The sequence below is a fragment of the Neopelma chrysocephalum genome, unplaced genomic scaffold (assembly GCF_003984885.1).
Source record: "Neopelma chrysocephalum unplaced genomic scaffold, ASM398488v2 Primary Assembly neopelma1_25, whole genome shotgun sequence".
NCBI lineage: Eukaryota > Metazoa > Chordata > Aves > Passeriformes > Pipridae > Neopelma > Neopelma chrysocephalum.
Genome location: NW_020897694.1, coordinates 25,513,748 through 25,538,820, shown reverse-complemented (window position 1 = coordinate 25,538,820; position 25,073 = coordinate 25,513,748). Strand labels below are relative to the sequence as shown.

The window sequence follows — 25,073 nt, the reverse complement described above, 5'->3', positions numbered from 1 at the left end:
CTTTGCCTTCTGAGACTCTAGTGGTGTGGCTGGAGCACTCACCAGTGAAGATCGAGGCAAAAAAGTAACTGAAAGTCTTGCTCAATAGAGCACTAATAAGCAAAGCACTTGAGTGGGCTCAGGTGCCTCCAGTCTCAGTAAAGTGTAAAACAATGAAGAGTGACGCTTAAAGGAAAACCTTTGCTGAGCAGCATATATACATAAAAATATATATAATATATATATCATATATATGTCATATCTACTAAAAAATAAAAAAAAAATCAACCTCATTGGATTTTTGAGCCTCCAAGCTCACATTGAAGAGCTGCATTACAGGTAAAAATTAAAAAAGGTGAGGAAAAAGTGTATTCACATGTTGCCTTATATCTTTCAAGAGTCAGTTTTGATGACTAGAGAAAACCTCAACAGAAGAGCACACTTACCCACTCAGAAGTTAACAGAAGATTAGATAAAGTATCACTAGATATTCTAGTGTGAAAACAAAACCACTGTGTGCTTGATAGATTTTGAGACTCTCTGGCATGCCTTATTTTTAAAAAAGCTGGAAATGAAGTCTCACTCCCTGTGGGAGGTAGACGTTAGTCTCTTCCAGTGCAAATTGGCACTTGTAACCTGCTCTCTGTAAAGCCTTCAGGGTAGCACCGTGCTGTGGGTGCACTGTGAGGTGGCTAGGTCCCTAGCTCAAAGGGCTTTCATGCAATCTGCCGTTTAATTTGGGGAGCCCAAATTAAACAACTGGGACAAAAGCTCAAAAGGGAGACCTGACTTTAGGTGCTACATTCAGGAGACCTAAATTAATGACTTGTTTTTCCCCTGAGTGCTGGATCCCAACTCCCACTTCAACCACCAAGCTGCTCGAAGAAGACAAAGGTCCCTTCGTAATTTTGGGGATGGATCTCTTCTCTGAGCTGCAGAAGCAATCTACAGTGCACTAAATTCCTCTTAATTCTACTGCTTCACCCTACTCTGCCAGTTTTTTGGGTGTCAAGAACCCATGGGCAAATTGCCACTGCCCTGCAGGAGTGACTCCACATCCAAAGCATTCTGGGCCCACCCCTCTAGTTCATAGCATGTGCTAAATATTTCATGTGTGTTCCTATATATATATGTATGTGATCTATGCATTCATGGACTCCTAGATGCATATCTAAAAATATGACCTAAAGAAGGGTTTGTGAGTACAAAAGTTGGTTTGTTTTTTCCCCAGCTATGATAGCAGGTCTAATGGAAAGTATTGTCCCTCCCTGCTAACCTTGAACGGCTTAGTAATTTCCCCTCCTTCTGAAAGAAAAAGAGAGTATAAGTTAAAAAAAAAAAACAACACAAAAAACCAGTTACATCCCTTTCACAAAGGGGAAAACAAAGGAATAGCAATGGTTGTTAAGCAATTTGCTTCCAATAACACAGCACATCATGTCAAAAGCCACCATTTAAAAAAACATCTTCCAATACCCAAGGTTATCTATGACGCAAGTGGTTACTATGACTTGTAGACTGAAGAATTACTATTACAGCTCAAAACAGGCAGATTCAGGTATTTTGCAAGAGAAGTGTGCTTAAATATTATATTGATATCTTCTGATTTACCATTCCCAAATTTTAAGACTAGTGTGAGAGAAAGTCATAGTCATCGCAGATTATAACTAAGATTTACAAATACTGTAAATTTTACATAAATTTTTAAGGGGTTGGTATTGCATCGTCAGACAAATGCAGCCTTATAGAGAAAATAGAGAAAAATATCACCTTTAGGAAATTGTAATTAAATAAAATTTAAGGACATCTCCACGTTCTTCGTGGAAGGGAAAGCATGTTAAAGTTGCTGTATTTATATTGCTAAATTATGGTTATCTATTTAAACTGGGGTTTTAATTGGACACAGTGTCCACATAAGAAATGCAGAGTCAAAAAAAATCAAACTAAATTTTAATAACGATCCTGCAGATACTATATCAAAAAGCTTCAGCCTCCGTTCAAAATCACTTGAGGGCTTTTTTAATTTTTCTTTGTCTATAGTTGCACGGTAAATTTTTTTCCATATGATAATGCTGTTCTCCAAGTCAGTCTAAATTAAACAGCCAAACCAGAGAACATGCAATACCATCTAACCACGCTCATAACAACACTGGTATTTCCATGCTCTCTGTACCTGCTGGGTTTTTTATCATACCAGAAAACAATGAGTTTAGAGAGAAGCTTCCTTCATGTTACATGCAACACCAGCACATTCATCCGCAGCTTTCCTCTTTCTATGTGTCTGCTTTATTCTAGGAAATGTCACTGAAAACCCAGCACACTTTTCCAAACTGTGTTGTACTCTCTGTGGTTTCGTCCCAGTATCTGCAGAGATGCAGGGCACCAGTATTTACTACTAGGCTCTGCTACCTCACCAGTGTCATGCTCTCTTCTTTTGGACTGCAACATTCCCATATCATTTCAAGTGATAAAGCCATCTAAGATCACAAGGATGCTGGGATCAACAAAACCTGTTAGGTATATCAGTTAATTAACTTCTGTCGAACAGAAACAAAATCAATTTGCCACCATTTCTTTACGGTCTCTAAAGATGCTGCACAACTTACTGCACCACTTTTTCATTTGATATTTCCACATCTATAGCAATAGGTTAACCAACTAAATAGAATTTGGCCATGTATACAGATATGTTATGAATTAATTAACTTTCACTTGCTACTTAATTAGCCCGTGATAACATTTCTCATTTCGTATTAAAAACTTCCTTGCTACTTTCACATCCATGATTCTCTCAAGCTTGGCTGAGATGCACAGCTGCTTTACAGCAAATCAAAGCACACCGAGATACAGCTGACACAGATCACAGTGGATCTTTTTGCAACATCCAGGATGAAAGGCAAATAACTAATTAGAAAGAACAGCTGTATTCAATTACCTAATAATAAACTCCCTTGCTCATTAAACACATTATATATATTGTAACAGCTGGCAGACAAATATCTGATAAAGGAAAACCTGCTTATAGCACTGTTGGTGCTTTAGGGAAAGCTGGCTAAATGTTTTTTTTTATAGTAGTACTGTACCCTACACGTGGAACAGTGGAGAACTTAATTATACTGCAACAATGTCAAGTTTGGGTGAAGAAAGTAAGAGTGAATATCTCTTAGGCCAACCTTGAGTAATTCAAAAGACCATCTTACTCCTGCACTAGGACACAGGAAGAGCCTTGTGGACTGCTGCCCTGAAAACAAAATGAGATGCCATGAGCTCAGGATAAAATGGCATATGGTTCTTACATAAAACATAGTCACCTTGATTTCCAGGACAGTTTTCTTTTTTTTCTTCAAGTGGCTGCCTAAAGAAAAAATGCCTCAAGAAACCTAGCAGCAGAGATGGCAACTGCAAACACCCTCCTTCCAGATGAGCTTTCACCACAGACTCTAGTGTTACACCTTCTCTTGCTCTATCTTACTGCCTGTGTGATTTCTGTGGTGCTTTCTAGACAACAGCCAGCTTCAGTGAGGGGTGTCACCTTCCCCACCTATCATCCATCACCCTTTCACTGCCTTGCACACCCATCAAAAATAAGACCTAAATGTGCATTTGTAATGGAAATTTCCTTCTCTCTGAAGAAAAAGAAGTCATGGTAAGTACCAACGACTCAGTAAGATAAATCTGCTATTTGAAAAGATTGAATATGGAAAATATCATGAAAACTATGCTCAACAAGCAAGCAGAGGGTAAAGGTAAGAGGGAATGGCTGTAGGCCACTCTGTGCCACAGCTCTGCCCAACACATTAAATGTGTTGGGCATATCATTAAATAGGTAGTGCTGCAAGCACTGACACAAATGAAGGCAGGGGCTTTACACATTGAATTGCAAATCCCAAGCCCCAGATTCCTTGTTGTTAACTGTATTTCAAGGATCACTTCTTGCCTGCATTCTCTAAGATCCTCTTCCATTTGGATGGGCTTATAGGACTCTCTATCTTTCTCCACTCTAGTATTAGGCTACCTGTTTTTACAAAACTTGTAGGAACTTAATTATCCTTGAGACAATGATCTCTTTGTCAAATATGGTTGAAACTGGCCAGTGGGTTCAGAAGTTAACACGGAAGGAAGGACAGGGAAGCTGACTGACTGTGTAAGCCTATTTCCTCAAGAATCCAGGCTAAAAACAATTATAGCCAGAAGGTTCAATTAAAGAAGGAGACTCATAGATGTTTCCTGCACTTCAAACACAAACTGGTTCATGCATACTAATCAGTTAACACAGCTCTCACTGAAGGAATGAGAGTTTTGCAGAAAATTAATATTTATATTTATTTATACCGAGAACTGTGGCAGGCTAGAACTTCAACAGCATCAACATGTTCATCAAGAAGCACACAATCACTTTCATACTAACACTGCAATTTACAGACGCTTACAGTATCTCCATAGCTATATCTACACACCTTCAACTCTGCACATGCAAATCCCACGCCTCCATTTTTAGTAACGCTAACATATATGGTATCACCAGTGCTTTGAAGCACACAGGTAAGGCAAAACGCATTTGAGGAATAGCCTGCATTTTCATGACATTCATTATCATCCACTACTTCAGGAAAATCACCATTGAGATTCTGTTTGAAAAGCAAATATTTTTCCCCCTTTTGAATCAGAAATTGACTACATGCATATTTGATGGCACTTGACATATGTTCATATGTTCACATCTGCAAATAAAGTAATGGAGAATTATACGTCAGGGGAACGGGATTTCTTTGTTGTAACTTCCATGTTTTTTCAAATGCATATTCTGGTTAATTTCTAGCTTTAAAATCTTCATGAAGCAGTAGCAGTGGTGGTTGTTTAATTTAAATTTGCAAAAGGTTGCCCATCTTTTTATTTTTAAATAGGCTGAGTTCACTATCAGAACATTCCTGTGCCCAGAGAGATTTTCTTTTTTATCACAGATAGCAAAAAAAGAGCCCAATTACATGGGTCACAACTATTTCAAATCAATGAATTTGCATTAGCTGTTCATGTTACTAATGGTGAACTGTAAATTACATGCTGAAAATGTTCATCCCCTTCTTGATCTCCACAAGGGCATTCTTCTCCTACAGAAAATAGGTTTTTTTCCTGGGAAACCCATACTCCAGCTTTCCTCTTAGCTAGGTCATCACTGTGGCAAATGCACTGTCCACCTTTTTATTCAAAGCAGTTGATGTCAGGGTTTCCAGTTAGTAAAAGATCTAACACCACCTCTCAAGAAGGGCTTCACTGTTGCCACAGAGAAGTCAGTGGGACCATTTGGAGCACTCTGGGGTATCCTGGACTGCTGAATGGTGCCAGCAGACATGACATGCTCCACTGACGTGTCACTGAAAAGCCATCAAGAGTACTCTAGGGAATCTTGAATAGAATCAGATGCTTCTGATTGGGCAACTGAATGAAGCCTGAAGACTCATGTCCTATCCACAACAAATAAGTACATATTAATTTTAAAGTGATGGCCTAATCAAGCAAGTGATCTTAGGGAAAAAAAGAAAAAAGCATTATACGTCTCTTGACCTTTACATGTTATATCTAGCTTAAAAAGTTGGCTTTTGTTCAGTGTTTTACTTGGCTGTGGCTGAAGGCTAGAGGCCTGTTTGATAACAGCTAGCGGGGCTTGGTCTAGTGTCTGACATGCTCGATTTTATTTTTTGGCTCATTAGGAATCAACAGAGAAGGTCCCAGCAGCTCAGTTAGCTTTTGAATGACCGCTGGACAGTTCTTACAGCCACTGTGTATCTTTACAGGTGCCACCAGACTACATTTGGTAAGCTCCTCTCCTGAGAACATGTCAGACAGTAAACGAACCCATTCACTCAGACACATAGCTTCACTGTGGAGTGCTCAGGGCCCAAACTGAATTTCAAGCAACAGTAAATAAATAGGGTTTTTAGAAAGTTTAAAAGTTGCCTGGCCTACGGGACATGCAGGTGAGGTGGCAGCAGCACACCTGAGGGGCTGCTAGCCCAGGCCATCCACACAGCTACCGTGACACTGCACACAACAGATCCCCTCACATTCAAGCCAAGCAGTCCTGTCAGCAAGCAAGGGCTGAGAACCTGTAATGTCTCATGAAAAAGGGTACATCAACACTGCAGCGACTGCACCAGGTCACCTGTCAGTCAGGAGCATGGCATCGCACAGTGCCATGCTGTGGAGCAATGCATGAACTCCCAGGGTGACAGCTGCCCACAGGGAGCAGGATGGCTCCCTTGGCCCCTTGAACCACCAAGTGCACACAAGGGTGCTGCACCACAGCTGCTATGTTCCTCATCTGTATTCATGCAGTTTTCCACTTATTCTCTACTTGTTTGTTTTTACCGCTCAATGATTTGATCTTTTCAAGCACTGGGGCTATCTGACTTTTGAGGCACTGCTCACAACACCTTGCCATACAACTCATTAACAAAGCAGACGAGAAGACGGTTTCTTTTCACCATTCTTAATTTCTTCTTTATTGTCAAGACCTTGCAGAAATCTAATCCTGAGTGGCAGAGCATGCTTACAGCCACAAGGCAAACATCAATGTGGAAGAAAAGAGATGCTTATAATTTCCTCCTGCATTTCAGTTGTGGAGCTTGTACCTCACAGCAAGCTTTCAAAGATGTGTTCTAACATCTCTAAAACCACAACAGCTTTCCTTTTATTGCAATAGCTTTCCAATAAAGTCTCTCTCCTCAAAAAGAAGGTGCCAGTCTTCATATGAGGAGACAGAAGTTGGGAAAGGGGTACAGTTGTAAAACAGACTTGCAAATAAACTTCCCAGTCCTTGTTGTGTTGATTTTTAGATTTAAAATATCTTTCCGGTGCTGGGGATGACCTGGACTAATAGGAAGACAGGTCTTGTCTCTTCCAGGCTTTTCCATCAGGAAGCTCTCTACATCTCAGAACAATCCTGTCTTTTGTATTTTATGATGCAGTCAAAGTATAACAGCTTGGGAAGAACAGCTGACGCCTGAGCTGAGAGAAAGCTACGTACACAGGGCCAAGGGAAAAAAAGCGCCTGGAATGAAAGAGGAACCACCTGCCAGAAAAATAAAGGAGTAGGTGGGGAGACCTGGAGAGAGCAAGCCTGTGGGAACAGTGAGTGACCTGAGTTAATAGGGAGCGTGGAGGAGGAGTGGGCAGTGAGCAATTGCTCTTGTGTTCAAAATCCTAGTGATGAGTCAGAGACTCTGATTGAATTTTGCCTTCACTACACCCACAAACTAGTTATTATAAGGCTTAGGGGAGCATGGATTGGTGCAGCAACAAAAACTACACAGTGAATTGATGGGTATATGAAGCACCCCCAAGCACCCAAAAATCTGAAGAACATCTGCCAAACACCATGCCCTTTCATACAAGGTTTCCTGTGGCTCTAACTAATCTGCCTTGCTGCTCTTCTTCATGTAATTAAACTTAGACTGATAACCAAGCAGCAGCTGCATCTGACCTGAAGGGGTAGGTAGACTACACGGGAATGCTCTTTACAAGTCTCTTCCGGAAGCAGTAAGCTCCAAGAGTTAACTCAACCCACCAAGACAACTGGCCAGGAACTACTAAATATTCCTTTAGTCTTTTAGGATAACACAATTCAGTGAACAAGAAGACAGATTTGTATTACCTCCTTTCGTGACTGTTCTTCAACTGCTTTTGCTTTCAACCATTTCTGCTCCTGGTGCTCATCCTCCTCCCCAGGCCAGGGGCCAGGCAACCTGCTCAGCAAGTTCTAACACTGTGAAACCAACAGTAGGAAGTGCTGGTAATGCCCACTTGCTCACACTGGGCAGCCCTAACAGGCCAGAGGAGGCACAGGCTGCCGTGACACATCTGCTCGTGAAAACCGTCTGCTCTGACCATCAAGAGGCTTTGCCACTGAACTGCACCATGGGGAACTGGGGCTTCACACGACTTCAGAGGGTCTGGGTAACTCAGTGATCAGGTATCCAGCCAGATTCTCCTTTGAGAATGGAACTTAAGTTAGAGCAAGGTGTATAGTTTTGATATCTGGCAGGTTAGGCGGTGACAGGTGATACTAGTGACAGCCAAGAGAGCTTCATGTTCTTGGTGTTGCTGCTGAGAGACAAATGAGGAAATAAAACAGGGCCTTGAAGGAGACATCCAGCTTTTCTAACAGGCTTTGTGATGAACTTCAGCTGGTTCAACTTCTCTGCTTTTTGTAGCTCCAGTTTGAGGGCAGAGACATGGGCAGCAGGTTAGGACTTGCTCCTCTGAGCTGACTTGATGACTAGTGTCCCTCTACCACAGAGGCCAGCCCTCGGCTCAGCCCTGGCAGTCCACAGGGGCTCTTGAAGCTTAAGCGTCACAGGCAAGCTGGGATTAGCTGTGCCTTTGCTCTGAGACAGATGAGAAATGGCCCTTTCAGAAGAGAGCCAAACCCTAGCGAGAAGCATGGTCCCCTCTGCAATGAGCAAAAATCCACAGCCTTTTAATAAAAATTTATTAAAAAAAAAGAATTTAAAAAAAGAAAGCTAAACACCATATAACACAACAGTTAAAGGCTTACTGCAGTTCCTCTCCTAACCAATTTAAGACAAGCTTATGGATTTTGAAGTGTGTCAGCCCAGCAGTTCAGCTACTTGGTTTTTAATCTTACCTCCCTTTTAACCCTTCCAAGCCAGAAGAGCTGGCATGGAGACAGCTACGTGAACAGACAGGAGGGAAACAAACAGGAAAGAGGAAGTGTTGTGCCTGCTGGGAGGACTACAGGGGAACACTCGAAAATAAAAATAAAGAGTTTTTTCAGAAAACAAACAAGAACAGGTGACTGAATACACGGGGAATAGTAAAGAGTCCCTAAATGCAGAAATAGGGGAGGGGTCTTCAAAAAGAGATTGGCCCTTCTTAAACCTCCTTTATCTCAATTTATGCAAGATGGTGCTGCCTAAATTTCATCTTACATTTAATGCAGTTTTTCCCTTGCCTTTGAGTCAATTCAAACAAGTTGCATGTCTGCATGATTGCCTGAACAGAGAGAAAAACAGGGAGCTAGCTGTGATAGGACACAAGCCTGGATGTAACACTCTCTTTTAAGCAGCTGCTCACAGTTGCACAAGTTGGGTTAAATAGGAGAAATAGTCTCAGGAAACAGGATGGCATAATTTCATGTAGCATCTGACACCTTGCACTTTACTCTGCGCCCAAAAATTGCCATAGCCTGAAAAAGCAGGGCCTTTGGGAATCATACCTGTCCTGGGAACAGTCTTTTCACAAAGCAGATTTAAAACAATAAGCCTTCTCTCAAGAGGTTTCCTTTGATCTCACTGTCTCTTCCAGAGAGGTGTCAGTTGGAAAAACCCACCCAGATTCATTCTTAGGACAATGCACAGGAGATTCTCTTCTGCTTTTCCAGTGCAAGAACTGGGGGCATCCATGAGACAAGGAGGTTTGGAAAGAACAACAGAAGTTAGTTTCCACATGGTACATAACAAAGTTGTGGAAGTCCTTGCTGTGACATGCTGTGGGTGCTGGAGGTGTACATGGTTCAAAAAAAAAGCAGGACAAATCCAGTGGAAAGATGGTCACTATTAGGTACAATGCCTATAGTACCTATTAGGTATAATACCATGCCTGGACAGCACACCACAAGGAGCCAGTAGAACACTCCAGGAAGCTATTGCATGTTTACAGACCACGTCCGAGAACTCCGCTACTGGCCATTACTGGTCACTGGTCTAAATGGGGCTTAGGACTGCCACAAGGTGGCCACTGATATTCTGAATACAGATGGAGCCTACAGAGTTAACTCTCAGTCATCTAAAAGTGGCCTTGGTTAACACTTTCTCTTCATGCCCACACCTTGCAGCAACTTAGACACATGAAAACTTCTGCCAGGTAGTGTTCTCAGACTACCTGGAGTTTATTGGACATTTTACAAGAAAAAACAGAGGTGAGTGAAAAAGAAAGTTTTTGCTCTGCAACAAGAGTGAGATCTGGATTCTGCATCCTCCACTGGAAGGTTTCACCCCACAACTTCCACATTCCAAGAGCCCACAGCTACTGAAAAGGGCAGCCTATATTCTGCTGAAACTGGGTCACTGTGCAGCAAAGTAGGCAAAATTCATGGGCCCAGAAGGTATAAGCCGCTCTGTTGCCCAAGAGAAATCACTTTGCCCATTTCAGTCATTCTTTCCCACCAGCTGTAGGCACAGTCCTTGAACTCACCTTGTCTTTGAACAGTGTAACACCACATAACCAGGTGATGAGCACAAATTCAGCCAGCTAGGACACTATAAACATCCACTTAAATATTTTCTAGTATAGACAAAACTAGCCAATCCCCTTTCCATGCTCATCTATAGTCTGTCCAGAACGCCCTACCTGCCAAATAGGAGCAGGTATTATCTACTTTCAAGTGTGAGATGATCCTGAGTCTCTGACATTTGTAAAACATTTAGACCCACAAAAGGAATCACAGGAAGGCAAATGAATACCTGCTCTGAGCTCACTCTCGTACAAACAGCCTGCTCACTTTACAAAGACTTTTTTCCCACTTTTTCTAAATAAAGCTGAGGCCATCTTAAACAGATTATTTTCAGTTCCAGATATTTCAGCAAAGTGGATATTCCTAAAATTTCTTTTTTTTTCCTGTAATCCTTTTAACTTGGTAAGCAGGTCTCTGTGTACAGCTTTCAAATACTTTTTATTTTGTGGTGCCAAATGAGACCAGATAAGCATAGTCTTAAAAGGCTTTCATGAAAATGCAAATGAACAGTTCACAGTAGTCTGCTGGCTCAATAAACAGAAGAGTTTGAAGCGTTCAGACACTAGCAAATAGCTAAAAAAAGTACAGAAAAAGTTACCTGTAGCCCTAAAGAAGCTTTTGCTTCCTTGTTACCACCATAAAACTTGCAACAACAGTATTTTCAAGATACCTTCTCTGTTATCTGTATTAGCTTACACAACATATTCTTCTAGTAGACAACCTGCAGAAAGGTTATAAACCTGAGTCAAGAAATAACACTAGGACTGAAAATCCAGACTTGCCTACGAACACAAGACTTAACTCCCAGCAAAATGCATGACCATATGTTCTTATCTGCCAAGCTTTTCCCCTTTCCCCCTCCTAAACATCACCATTAATTTTAATGTTTTTTCTTTTTAAAATTCTGATTCAAATACAGCAAAGTGTTGCATGGTCTTGTCCGCACACATTATGTTATATATTAGTATTCCTGTGAAAGGATTTTGTTCTTTACTACTAGCAGGACAAGAAAGCCTTGAAAACAGGTTTGCTTATAGTGTCCAACTTGGAGGGATCTAAATGTTATACATTAAGTGTTATATATCCATGTTCTTCACTTTTAAATTAAGCTACTTGAACCCAGGCAGAAGTATAAAAATATAAATGAAGCAGTTCCTGAAATTAAAACTTTCCTGTTAGACAGGTCACTTGACCAACCCTTTCAAAGGCATGAAAAGGGGAGCCTGTAAGGGCTCCAAAAAGGTTTCAGGAGGGTTTAAGGCAGCAGACAAGCCTCTGGCTCTGGCAGCGCTTCCTCAGCACTGTATCTTCCCATTCACTATCAGAACTCTGGGCCTTGCCATGAAAGTTCCCCTTCATTCACCTCAAGCACAGTCAACTGGATTAGCCCAGAGACACTTTCATCCTCACATTAAGCCCTGCAAGGTCACTTGCCCAGTACAGGTTTGGGTGTGCCTGTGTGGCCACACTGGCTGGCCAAGTCACGTGGGGTTTCTGCTGGACAGAGCCCTGTTGCTGGAGGCGATGTTGTGGCCAGCTAACAGGCAGGCATCTGTCCGACTGCTTCATCCATCATCCACTGGGTGCAGGGGGATGTTCCACCTGCACTCATTCCAAAAATGCCCTGCTCAGAACAGACTAGACTCTGTCTTTCACCAAAGAGGGAGAAACAAATGCTGAGCTGCATCTCAGAAGCATATGCAGCAGAACCTGGCTTGAAACCAGAAAGTTTCTGGCCTGAATCTGACCCAGGCTCATTAGTCTTTAGCTATTTCTGTCTAGCCAGGAGCACCTCACAGATGAAGGATATTCAGAGCCCAGACAGTCTTCAATGGCATTTTGGATGCTTAAAACTGTAATCAGTCCAACGGGTTGCTGTTGCAACTTTTGCTGGGTTAAAAGTCAAGTATTGCAAGGACAGGTATTGGGAGCCAAAAATTCTGTCTCAGTTAAAAACAAACAAGGTCTGTTAAATTCTGTTGACCTTTTACTTGGAACTACTGGACCTACAAATATACTTCTTTAATACAGGAAAATTTGGATTCTGATGCAATTATGTTACTCCAGAAGCCCAGCCTAGGGCCACAGTACTGTCACCAGCAGAAGTGACCCAGTGCTCTGCTTGTGCCACACAGTCCCTCTCCCTTCTGCAGCAACAACTTAGGTTCCCAGCCTGGGGCACTACACAATCACAAAGGCAGCAGTGAGAGCACAAAGGAGGACACGGCACAGCATAGAGGCAGGTGTCCCTGGCTGGGATTATATCCTTCAGTCTCGAAGCCAGCTTTTACTAGCTTAGAAAAATCCTAAGGCTACAGGCAAGTCAGTGTGAAGATGCTTCTGGTCACACAGTCACAGGATAGTTAAAGTTGAAATGGTTCTCTGAATGTCATCTAGTCTATCCCCCTGCTCAAGCAGGTCACCTAGAGAAAACTGTCCAAGGACCATATTCCAGACAGTTTTTGAGTATGTCCAAGGATGGAGAACCTACAACCTCTCTGGGCAGCCTGTGCCAGTTCTTGGTGCGCAGTGACAAATTGTTCTCTGATGGTCGGAGGGAGCCTCCTGTGTTTCAGTTTGTGCCTATCACCTCTTGTCCTGTCACTGGGCACCACCAGACAGAACCTGGCTCTGGCCTCTTTGCACCCTCCCTGCAGGTATTTATATACATTGATGGGAGCCCCCTGAGCTTTCCCCAGGCTGAACAGTCCCAGTTCTATCAGCCTTTCCTCATGGGAGGGATGCTTCAGCCTCTTCACCATCTTTGTGACTCTTCACTGGACTCTCTCCTATAGCTTCACACTGGTGCTCTGGCAGCCTACTTCAGCTGGCAGATAATGATATCATGGTCCCTTGTCTGCTCTGGAAATCTGGAAAGAAGATGGCATGCAGGGGAGCATATGTCCCTACCCAAAACAGGAGTTCTTTTGATCAGCATGTAAAGAAGAGTCTGTCTCAGAGTGCTGTATCTTGTGTTTGACCGACTTCTTAGGGAGCAGCTGTTAACTGCCAGGCACCACCTAAATGTAAAATAACTCCATTAGAGACTAAAAAAATTTTCTGTCTTCCCTGGGTAGATGTTTATTCAAAAAGACTCAACATACTCGCTGTAAATTATTTTTACAGCAGGTACACCAAATCAAGACAGTTAAAAGGTTAAGTCTCCAATGCTCTAGATGCTATGTAAATAAATGCTAAATAATTGCCTGCATTAAAATGTGGTTCAATGTTCAACAAGAAAAACAGCTCTTGTTTTTTTTTTAAATTAAATTCTGATTTTATCTAAAATTCTAGACGGTTCTGATTGTTTATTTACATGAAAAGGTATCCCGCTTGTTATGTGCCAAAGCCTTACTCTGAAACCGTATGATTAACACAAGTATTTCCAAAAGCTACGCATCAAACAGGTTTATTTGACTAATAACCTAAGTCCCTCAACCAGCAATACACAAACTGAGCTAACCAGGCACATTCTTGCTGTACATACATCAATTTACAAACACTCTTCCGAATAACTGAGATAATGGCTGTGAGAGCACCAGTCAGTACAGCCCAGAGCCATGCACTCGCAGCGATTCCTGACAGCTTCCTGTGCACTGCAGGGTCAGGTAACACACCAAAATGAACAGCTCCCACTCATGCTTAGAAGCAAGGAGCTGCAGGTGAAGGCTCTGTCATCCCATTATCGGATCTCCCTCTGCGGGCAGCAGGGTTTGCGGGAAGAAACCTGTACCTCCACCTCTGCTGCTTCAAACCACAATTTGGCTTCTTGGTATAATCCCATCTTTACCAGCAATTTAAGCCATTAAACCCAACTAGAAGACACAAGACAGAAGGCACAGGTCCATGCTCCCTTCTGCTGGCTGGGAAGAGGGTGATGATGGACAGCAGGATAGAGCAGCACCACTTCCAGCAGGATAGAGCAGCACCATTTCAGCCACCAGAGCTGGGCTGGAGTGGGCTGGCCCCTCAGGGCAGATGTCCTCCCACACTAGGACAAAACATGGCTGCTTGCTTTAACTACATTTTTTACACGGTTTTGGACTTCTCTGCACTGAGCAATGATGCTGGTTGTCAGTAAGTTATCCACTGTGATCCCTCAGGATTTCTCTTCATGGTATTATTAGCTTAGTCTATGACTCCAGTTTTTATTCACAGGCAATAACCCTCCCTGAACAAAAGTCTCCAGCTTAATAGCTGGCACTTCCACTGTGAGTGTCAGTGCTACCAGGGACAGCAATGCTGTCCTTGGGCATCAAGGACAGGTGCATCACTGCTTCAACCAGGACGATGCAGTGGCAGCAGATCCACCTTCCTGCCAGTCCAGGGATAATCAAGCCCTGCTACCTGTGTCTAGTCTCCCAGCCCATCCCTGAGTCTTTATAATAGATAAAAATAGTACACAAAAAAAACTTCTACTGACCTGCTTATTTTTTGTAAAAGTGGAATATTGCCCACTTGCTGCAGACACTAGTCTGCCTGTTTAAAAAAAAAATGATCCCACTGGCAGACAACCAATATACGAGAACATCTACAAAGAAGCTGCTACAGTTTAACGGCAGTAATCCATGGATTAAGGTCATTAATAGCACTCGATGACATACTGCCATGACTGCAAAGGTGCTCTTCTGGCTTACAGGACATACAGAACATAGCCCCCTCACAAACATTTCCCGAGATACTTTCTTCTAAATCTTCAAAAGAAGAGAAGAAATGAGAAAAAGCAGAAGGAAGATATCTAGCACAGTATCTTGCACTGCATTAAAAAAAATAGTTATAATGAAAATAAACAACCCTGAATTTCCTTCTCTTTCACACCGATGTTTTCACAGTAAGAGAGTTCTTGTTAACTGAAATTTTGATCCTCAGAGCTAAATTTTAAAAGCAAGCCAAGACATTCTCCCATGCCCAGAAGATAAAGCCACAACTAAAACTTTCAAAATAAAATCTGTAATGCTCAATTCTGCCCTTTAATTATTTATAGGAAATAAGCTTTTTCTTTCTGTTGACACAAGAACACAAATGTATCGTCATCAAAAACACTGTGTACTCCTCAAATCCCATTAATCTTCTTTTATGCAGTACATGAAGTATTTTCACAGAATCTTTAAAACAGTTTTCCAAATTGTGCCTGATGTTATTAGGAAATCAGAAGAAGCTGATGACCTAACAACATAATTGCTAAATATCCTCCAAAGGAGAGAATCCCTTCACTCTGTTCTGAACTCATGCTCCTATCTGCACTACCCATACATGTAATTACCAATGCTATTAATTTATCTGAGTCTCCAATACCAAGGGTAAACAATCAGTTGTGTCAAAATTGAAGTAATAGACAGACTTTTCTTATTTCTGTTCATCTAAATGAAAGAATCTCCACTCTTTACGTATGATTTGTTTCATTAGGACTCTGGGAATGGCCTAGTACTGTGCCACTGTGTATTTTCATTTGCCATGAAACAATTATAATCCACAAAATGTACTCAGGAGAATACAATAGTCCTACCAGCTGGAAGCAATCCTGTATTCCACAGTCATATGCAATTTTTGTAAACAACACAGTGACACTTGAAAAAAGAAATCCTTAGAAAGAAATCTTAAAAACTTAAATAAACAAACATTATGACAAACAACATTTGTTTTAATATATATCTTACCAAGAACAAACCACTTTCTGATTAACTTGGTTTAGTTGTAACTCATCATTTCACATTTTACTTTCAGTACGATGTAGCAGCATTTTCACTACACATGCAGTTTCTTTTCCTTACCTTTAAGGAATCAAAGCAGGCAATAACTCTTCCATTTTCAACCTGGCAACTTTTAGGGGGGTGTGCAAATTTGCATTCTTCATCAGAGCGTGAACAAGTTCCCCTCTGAAACTGCCTGCACACTTCTAATGTCAGCCATTTTGTATCTCTTACTGGAGTAACATTCAAAGCCATGATGGAAAGTTGATTTTGAACTTGTAAGTTGCTGTCAAGTGAATTCTGCTGAAGAAATTTCCAAAGCAAATGAAGGAGAGAGGGGAAAAAAAAAAATCAGAAAAAAAAACCCCTTCAATTCCAATTGAAAAGAAAGTTAAAAAATGCAAAACAAAACAGTGGGGAACGATTAATGATGTCCAACACACACAAAGCAGAATAAGCAGAGAAAGTTTATCAGCAAGCAGTCACTCATCAATCATTAAGTCCCACTTGTAGACTTTTGGCTGGGAAAATGCATGCTCAGTTGCATTTCTATCTGTAAAACACGTGGGTTTGTTGATTGTAATCACGGATGCACCAGTTTTAAGCCAAGGTCCATCAATGCAACGGCACTCCTTGATAGAATAGCAGTTCTCTGACGGTTGCTTGCCAGTATTGATTGCACGAGAAAAGCAATGCAGTCATTTGTTCATGTCCCAGGAATAATAATTCTTCTTTTTCTGCTTTCAGTTTCCCATCAACTAATTGGCAAATGGAGACAGCTGAGGTATCTTCCACCACGTGTAAGGTGAAGGCAATGTCTGGCTGGCAAAGACAGGATTTTGAGAACACGGGCGTAGCAGTCCTCGCTCATAAAAGTGACTTGGCAAAGGCACTTTTTAAGTCACTGACCTGACAAAACAAATACAGCATCAGTTCACGTGCAACTCATTCAAATCAACATTACGAAACCTATCGTCCCTTTTTATCAGATTATAAACATACAGCCAATGCTCACTTGTATTTCTTTGGAAAAAAAAAAATCATCCTCCTTCATGAAGTTACACAAGACTAGGGAATAACCAGTTGAAACACGTACTGCAGTAGTATTCTAGGCAGGAATCCAAAATTTGGGAATGATTTAAATAGATGAATGTGGCAGACACAATAATTAGGCACGCTGGTTGTGAAACAATTCAATCTAAAGTGTTTAGTCTCCAAAACAATATACAAAAACCTGTTTCCATGAATTTATCACTCGGCCCTTTAGATTGTGTTACTACATTATAAGTTGTTACTCATTATTTGTTCTTCCTTAGAAATGAGGATAGTAGCATTCTGTTCAGATTTTTTTGTCTCTCCCTCTATTCCTCAAGGGAAAAAAACAAAACAAAAAACTGTCATTCAAAAATTACAGGGAAAAAAAACTTCCATATTCAGACAATAGAGTTAGTTTCCCAGTTAACCTAGAGGCTGTTTCATAAAGGCTTCATGAAAAGGCTCAACACTAAGTCATCATCCTCTAATGAGTCCTTTCTAATTTGAAACAGTCTTTATCTAAATATTCTTTGATTTAATTTACTTTTGTGTAGCTTTACAGATACATCATTCAGCATCAAAACTCAAGACTTAAATATGGCACTTAAGCTATTTGGGTATTTCATAGATAAACAGATCTGAAAATCAAAGAGTTAGATATTATAAATATTTTTAATCACTAACTGTATTTTATATGCAGACAGTGAAGCCACGGACATGGTGTTTCCTTCTATTCAGCTTCAAAGGAACACAACTTCTACTTTGCAGATACCAGCCAGAAACAGTTGATAGATTATTTCTGAGCAAGAAAAAAGAAAGGGGGACAGACTGGAATAAGAGAGATTTTAAAATGAATCAATAAAAATAGCTCTAAAAACACTGTCAGCTTTTCCGTGCCAGAACAATTACCATTCTGTGCTTGGATTCATCTGTCTTAATTGAAGTCAGTATTGTTAGTAGTGCGAGTAAGAATTACTCACATACAGTTTCAGGATCAGACCCCTGTTCTGACTTTTAGGTCTTAACATCAAAAGGCTTTTCTATTATTTACCAATGCTACCAGAAAGGGTTTTACTATGTGACCAATACTTACACCAAAATTTGCTACTGCTAGCATGAATAGAGGAAATGCAATGCTAATTGCTCAAAAATTCAGTTTCAAGTCCAATGTGCAATAAGATGGGTCTGGATGACACTCAGCTAGCTTCACCCAATCATAAAGAATAACGAGGTGTAAGAGAATTAGCACAATTTTAAATAATTCTATGCAATTATCGTACAGTACATGAGTTAAAAATTCCTCAAATTAAATATTCCATCGATGTTGTGCAACAGCATCGATGAAGAGTGAGATTAAGCTGAAAGCATACAAAGAGGTGAGAAAATACTTCTAACTGATGAAAAGGAAAGAGAGGAGGAAAACCAAAGAGAGCCTCTCCACAAGAGCTTGTTGAGCTGATAGCTTGTTGGGCTGATGATTTAGCTGGCTAAATGTAAAAGAGGAAATACTCTCCCTGGAGCCACACATTCCAATTCAGAAATGTCAGTAATGGTTTTCAGTTACAGATGCAGGAGATAGACTGAAAGTTTGGAAGAAGGGTAAATGTTATACAGCACACTGCGGAAAGTCACAAGTAGTAATACACTGCAGGGCTGCATACCACTAAAATTGACAAAGTTGTTTCTCAAGTAGTAGGTGTTAAGACTGAGAAAAACCAGACATCACACATGGCAGCAAAGCAAATAGCACACAATATAGAAATTGCAGTAGGCATGGTTTTAAAAAAAAATGTGCACAGCAGGATCACATAGGAGATTCATGAGACTGCAGCAAGAATTCATACCAAAAAGCATTTGAGGGTGGAGGATAGAAGAGTGAAATACAGTGTCATCCTATTTCTTATCCTCTTGCTATATTAAGATCTTCTAAAGAAAAGGAAGTACAAAAAGGTCATCTCAAAAATCCACTTCTTGTCAAACATAACAGCACTATCTGATTTCTCAAGAGTCATCAAATGCTTCAGGAGTTTCTACTGGTACAAGCTTAGGAGACAGAACTGAGGCCCTTCTGAAGGAGACTATGTCTTCAGCAGGAGGCAAGTGCAAACACGATCAGATTAGAATAATTTGGAGTGCTTCATCCCTACCATTCACATGACCTACGGGTTCTTGACCACATTCTAAGCAGTTGTCATACCTCCTCTGCCCATCACCTGCACCAGGAGGGTGAAGGAAGAGATGACACCTTGAAAGCTTGAACAAGGAGAAGGGAGAAAAAAGACGTTTGGGGAATAAAATTGTGGAAGGAGCCAAGGAAAGTGAAATTCAACATATGAGGAAAGCACTCGAGAAAAGGAAAAAATGGGAGAGGAAGGTAGGAAAAGGAAATAGCTGGAAAAGAAAGGGAGGGAGAGATTTCATAGGAAATGAGTAAAAAAGAAAATGGGTATGGAAGAAAGATGGAGGAAGGATGTGAACACTGGGGGAGAGCAGAGCAAGAAGGAATTTCAAAAGGAAAGAAGAAGAGATTGTGGTTACAGGAGAAAATCCAGTAGTTTGGGTAAACAGGGAAGTAAACGAGGGGAACTAAAATGAGATGAAAATAAGAAAATACAATAACAATAATCCTCAATAAAATGGTCACAGGCCATTACTAATATCAAAGCTCATCCTGTTGCAAAACTCACCCACCCTGGTGAACATCCGGGCCTCCAGCAAATGCAAACTCTGCTCTTCCTTCCACTGCTTCTATTTATGTCCCAACATATCAGCCAAAGTTAGCAGGCCTGCCAAAACCAATGGAACCTCACCAGCCTAGAGCCCTTGGTACCAACACCGTTCCCTATTCCAGGCAGATGGTTTGCTCTTTTTTTTGTTTGGGGGGTTTGTTTAGTTGTTCTGTTGCTACTATCATTAACATCCCAACTCAAGCCCTGGAGCTAAACAAACTAGCAAAACTGACACACTGACAACTGAGATACAAAATGTTCTTACTGAAGCTGAAGAAAGTACTCAACGGACGTATAAAAGAACAAATATTGTTTGGTTTTTTTACAACTATTACTGTTTATTTTCAGTCTCTCACATATTTGGATTAATGGAATTGCTCCAGAATACACACTTATGAATGCAGTTTTTTGTATGCTAAATTAAATAAATTCATGGACGTGTATTTGTAAAAACTATTTAGCTTTAAATCCCTCTTTTCAGATAAGCATTACTTCCCTTTTGCGGAAAGCTAGCAAGGCATAGGAAGTTAAAAAAAGGCGTAGACAGTTTAAAAAAAATCCTTTAAATTATTAAACTAGACAAAGCACACAGACACAAGGAGCCCCCAGAAAAAGTTCTCATTCTGAGGAACATGAGGCAGCCAGCATCTTTAAGAATTGCAAATGAGCACAAAGTCCTGCCCTATTACAAACCAGCTGAATCTCTCAGCTGGAAAATAGGAGCTCTTGCTATCTACAAAATATGGGGTGCTCTGGTACAGCAGTTTTACTTATCAGATAGGTTACGTGGCAATGGATTATGTAGTATCCGCCTAACGGAGAATCTGAGACCTCCTGGACATGTTTTATTCATGCTTCAGTAGATAACATGTAGTAATGAGTAAAGATCTCATCTTCAAAAAGTCAACTCTGCAGGTGATGACTTCCAGTCAAAGAGAAGAGTCCACTACGTGGTCCCACCACAGATCTCTAGCGGAACCACTAAGTTAACTCAAAAGGTGTTAAGTTTTACACTTTTCGAGATTTAAGCACTCTGTATTATTATTCATCACATTAAAATCTTCGTAAGAGGTGCCGACACTGGGGCTCAATTTGTTGCTCCTACTGTCAAATTTTGTCAACATGATCCATGTATTTCTTCTATAAATACACCAGAAACTCAAGAATTAAAAAGTTAGAAAATCCTCAGTTGTACCTAAGAGGGACTATACAGTTTGAAGTATATAAACTGTTCTTTCCAAGCAAGCCAGAAGAGATGTGCTAAATAGACTTAGCTCTACAAGTTTGATCATTTATAATGCTCTGTTTTAAAAATAAGGAAATAAAGAGGAAAAAACAAACAAACAAAAAAATCAAACAACCCAAACCCACAAAAACTCACTATGTTGGGGAAGCAAAGTGTTCCATGTTCTTTGTGTCACTAGCAGGGCAGAAACCTGGCAGATTGCTGCCCAAATCACCCTTCAGCAGACACCAGGCACAAAGGATTCCATGTCAAAATTTTAAGGTCTGGCTGGAAGCTGCAAGCAGCAGAAAACAGGCTCTCTACCCTTAGAGAGGGTTAGCCATAAGCATTACTACCTTCATGCTCCACAATGTAAGTTCATGAACCAGCAAGGTCTTAACCACACAGCACCTTAACTTAGATTCTCATGAAGTCCCTTTTTGTTCAGGAGATAAACTGATCCATAAGAAACAATACCTTCAATTTAGCCTTCAGCTTGGACTTACTAGTTTTGAATCAGTGATTTTTTCCTGGGTCAGGTGATGTGGGGCAAAACACAACCATCTCCAGATGCCCCAGGACATCCAAAACCAAGGATTAACCAATGTGCCTCTTCCTCCAGGCGCATCTTCAGACTACTGACAAGCATTGTGTTCCTTCAAAAAGCTGTTGCTCCTTCAGTGATTGACCATACTTGCAAAGGAAATTTGCTTTGCATTTCACTATGCTTATAGACAAAACACAATGGAAAGATTCTTTGCATAAGTTTAACGTGTAGGAGTCCTTCTATAACCAGATCAAGTTAAGATATAGATATTTGAAGACTGATATTTACTAAACCCCCACTCTTAAGGCAAGGAAAAGGCATCCAAATCCCACTAAGTCATACCTTGTGTTTGCAGCTGCACAGTGGACTCCACTTTCAAAGCACTCAGGACACAGCCATATATTTAGGAGACACTGGCACGTGCTTTAATCTAAAAGATGATAGGACTTTGCTTCAGTTTTTCAACTAAACCTCATTTTTACACTCCTAAATGTCTTTTTCCCCCTGTTGTTTGTGCTTCAAATAGCATTCCAAACTTTAAATTCCAATTTAAAGCTATTTAAATAGCTTTAAATAGCCTTCAAACAGAAGAGAAGCTGCACACCAAAGGACAGTCACAACCCCATGAGCACACTCCACTGTCGCTTTAAATTCCAACTACCTGCCATTTCCTTGACTCTACTGTGCAGTTTTCTCTTGCCCTCCCTCAGACTCCCTGCAGAGAAAAGCAAGTTTAATCCCAGGCTAAAGCTGGATCCATTATGATCTGCCTCATCAGGTGCAGAATAAAGCCAATACAGCAGCATAAAGCACCCTGCAGCACATGTGATAGCCAGCTCAACAGAGACATGGCCACTTGCTTATGCCCCACACCTGAAGGAGTAAAGAGCAGAGCAGGCATGACAGGACACCCTCCCTGAGGTTGGTCTGACTCTACTTTGCAAGCTCCTTTTAACTAGAATGCTGTATCCCATGGGATGTGTTCCCTGTACCTGGAAAGCAGGGCTGGCTCTCAGGCATCATATGCTAATTTAAGCCTCACTGTGCCCCACTAGCCAATACAGAGAGGATCTTGCATCAAAATATGCTAACATAAATAAAATAGGAAAGTAATTTTACAGACAAATGTGACAGCTGGCATGCTTGTTAATCACATTAAATAAATTACAACTTAGAGAAAGAACATGCAAGAGATTTTTGTGTGGTGGATAGGCTTTTCTCATTCCATCAGCTTTCCAGAATAGGAAACAGGACCAGAAGTGATGCGATAGCACAGAGGTATCATTTATCAGTGAGTACAATTATTACGTCAGCTTTGTGTTCTTCTCTTTAAACCAATTTCTAATATTCATATTTTTTATATGTACCCTAATACCAGCTATTTAGTAAGACTGGACAATGTACAGTAGAGTATAGTAGTGTCTTTACATAGTTCTGTGAAAAGACAGCATTAAAACCAGAATCAGGCTTCTGGCTCTTCTCCAAACTGTTGTGAAGTCACAAAAAATAATATTCCCTAAATTCAAGAAACAAGAGAAAATAGGAGAGATTTCCATGAAACGTCATCTGTTCTTTTAAGGCAAATATGAATGGAAAAACTTTCTGTCACCATAACACTTGTAAGAAAAAACATTCAACTATAGTAGAGCATGATGAATGTACTTTCTTCTATAAATTTCAAATGAAACTTATGAACATTTCTTTAATCACTTTCAGAGGTTTTTCCACTTTAAGATGTTAAGCAGCTTCCATCTGGCATCAAGCAAACTAGCATTACTCAAACAAGGAAGAAGCTAGAACTGCCCTATCAGAGAAAAGCAGCCCACTGGTTTGATCAGATGGCTGGGAGCCAAAAATACTAAAATTCTAATCCTGGTTCATGTATTAATTTGACCTGAACCCAGCTGAAGTCAAAAGTGTCCTGACTTACAAAAGAACCATTATTTATTTTATTTGCTTGACCTGAAGATTAACTATTGCAACATCTCTCTTTGCCTGTTATACAACCAGAGATGAATACTTGTGAACTGTGATTCAAATATATACTTTACTCACAGACGATCCTAACTACCTTAGTTAAGCTGACAGAAGTCCAGGCACAGACTAGAAAACACCAGTCTGTTTTATTTAAACTGAGCATGACCTTCAAATCAGTTTTGCTAAATGAGCCATATTTTCCTTGTCAAGATCACTAATGTGCCAGGTTCAGGCTTTTTAGTATGTCCCACGCTATTTACAGTATGGCAATGAGCTTCTTGTTAAAACCTGCCGGTTCACTTTGAAGCTGGATTTACAATATAATAACACTAATGTCCTTTGTCCCCGGGGAGGCAGGTGAGGAGGAAGGTGACTGTGAAACAACAGAAACAGCCTGGGACCTTTTCAGCAACCCACTATACTATTTTGCTAATGGACCATGAAATATTTCTGCTGAACTTTAGGTCTGCAGATGACTGGAGCCCCCAAGAGTATTTTCTAACATCAAAGTGCTTCAAAGTCATGATGAAAAAACTAATGCTTATTATGCTTCTGTTAAAATGCAATTGCAGAAAACAGTTTTTCTTCTTCTAGCAAACTTTTTTTTTTCTTTTTACAATGATCTTCATCCTATTCCACTTTACCTTCTCCTCCTCTCTTGGTTTGTACCTTCTTTCACAACCTCTAACTTAAGAACTTTCTGTTTTTAAGTTCAAATTACCCTGATTTTATCCTCTAGGTGTATGAATTTCATAAACAGAATTCTTTTCCCACCTTGACAAAAGGGTAAAAGCAATTTCTGTTTCTGTGCCTCGGCAAGCAGAGTTAATCATCCCCGGCAGCAATGACGTTATCACTTGGCCTCTTGTGGACACAAATGTTTTGCTTTTGGCAGAGTGCAGCACGTAATAGCTATTAATCAAACCCAATTCCCCAGGAAAGGGTACCCCAGTCCATTAAGAGCTTCTACCCACACCCAGCAGCAGACATGTATTGTATTTACTTTTTTTTAGGACTATAAAATATTTATAGAAAAGTGTGCTTATGTACTGTGAAATTTTTATAGACTGACATAGAGGGAACGCATGATCAAATGACTGTTCTCACCTGCCAAAGGACCGATAACATGCTGTTACGCAGGAGCACAATTTAAAAGAACTCAGATTGTTGTCAATTTTCTATTTTCTCTACTCCAGTTTTGCACTAAGCCAAAAAGGCAGAACTCTTGCCGAAGTATTTGTTTATGTGACAAGCAGCATCTCTTTTGCACTGAAAGACAAGGATAAGTCTGAATAAACCAAGGACTCCATGTAAATTAAGACATATTGAAATCACAAGCTGCATGTGTTTTAAGACTGCTAACAGTATTACTAATAATATACTCCAATAAATTACTCAGCTCTAGGAAGTTGCATGGCACATCCAAACCAAGCTCCTGAGGCGAGGGCAGCAAGAGCACTACCTAATGCTGTTAACTCCAACTGCCTCTTAAGTGCTAAATCCATTCTGCTGAACAGATTCCCTGCATGGAATCTAAGCAGCATCACTGTTCTGAGATAAAATACCTGCATTTCTGTGTCCTTTTCTCCATTTGCATTTTACCTAAGAACAGGATAACAAAATGTGTAAGGATGACCTG

At 40.6% G+C, this 25,073-nt stretch overlaps 1 protein-coding gene across 1 annotated transcript in view; it reads right to left on the bottom strand.

The window, feature by feature from the left end:
* MBNL2 (muscleblind like splicing regulator 2) overlaps positions 1-24,703 on the bottom strand; it is a 79,241-nt gene extending 54,538 nt beyond the window's left edge. Inside the window, 2 exon segments of the mRNA XM_027674655.1 lie at positions 16,003-16,830; positions 24,542-24,703. Of these exon segments, the coding sequence (XP_027530456.1) occupies positions 16,003-16,176 (174 nt within the window). The 5' untranslated portion in view covers positions 16,177-16,830; positions 24,542-24,703.
* Between the last annotated feature and the right edge of the window lie 370 nt (positions 24,704-25,073).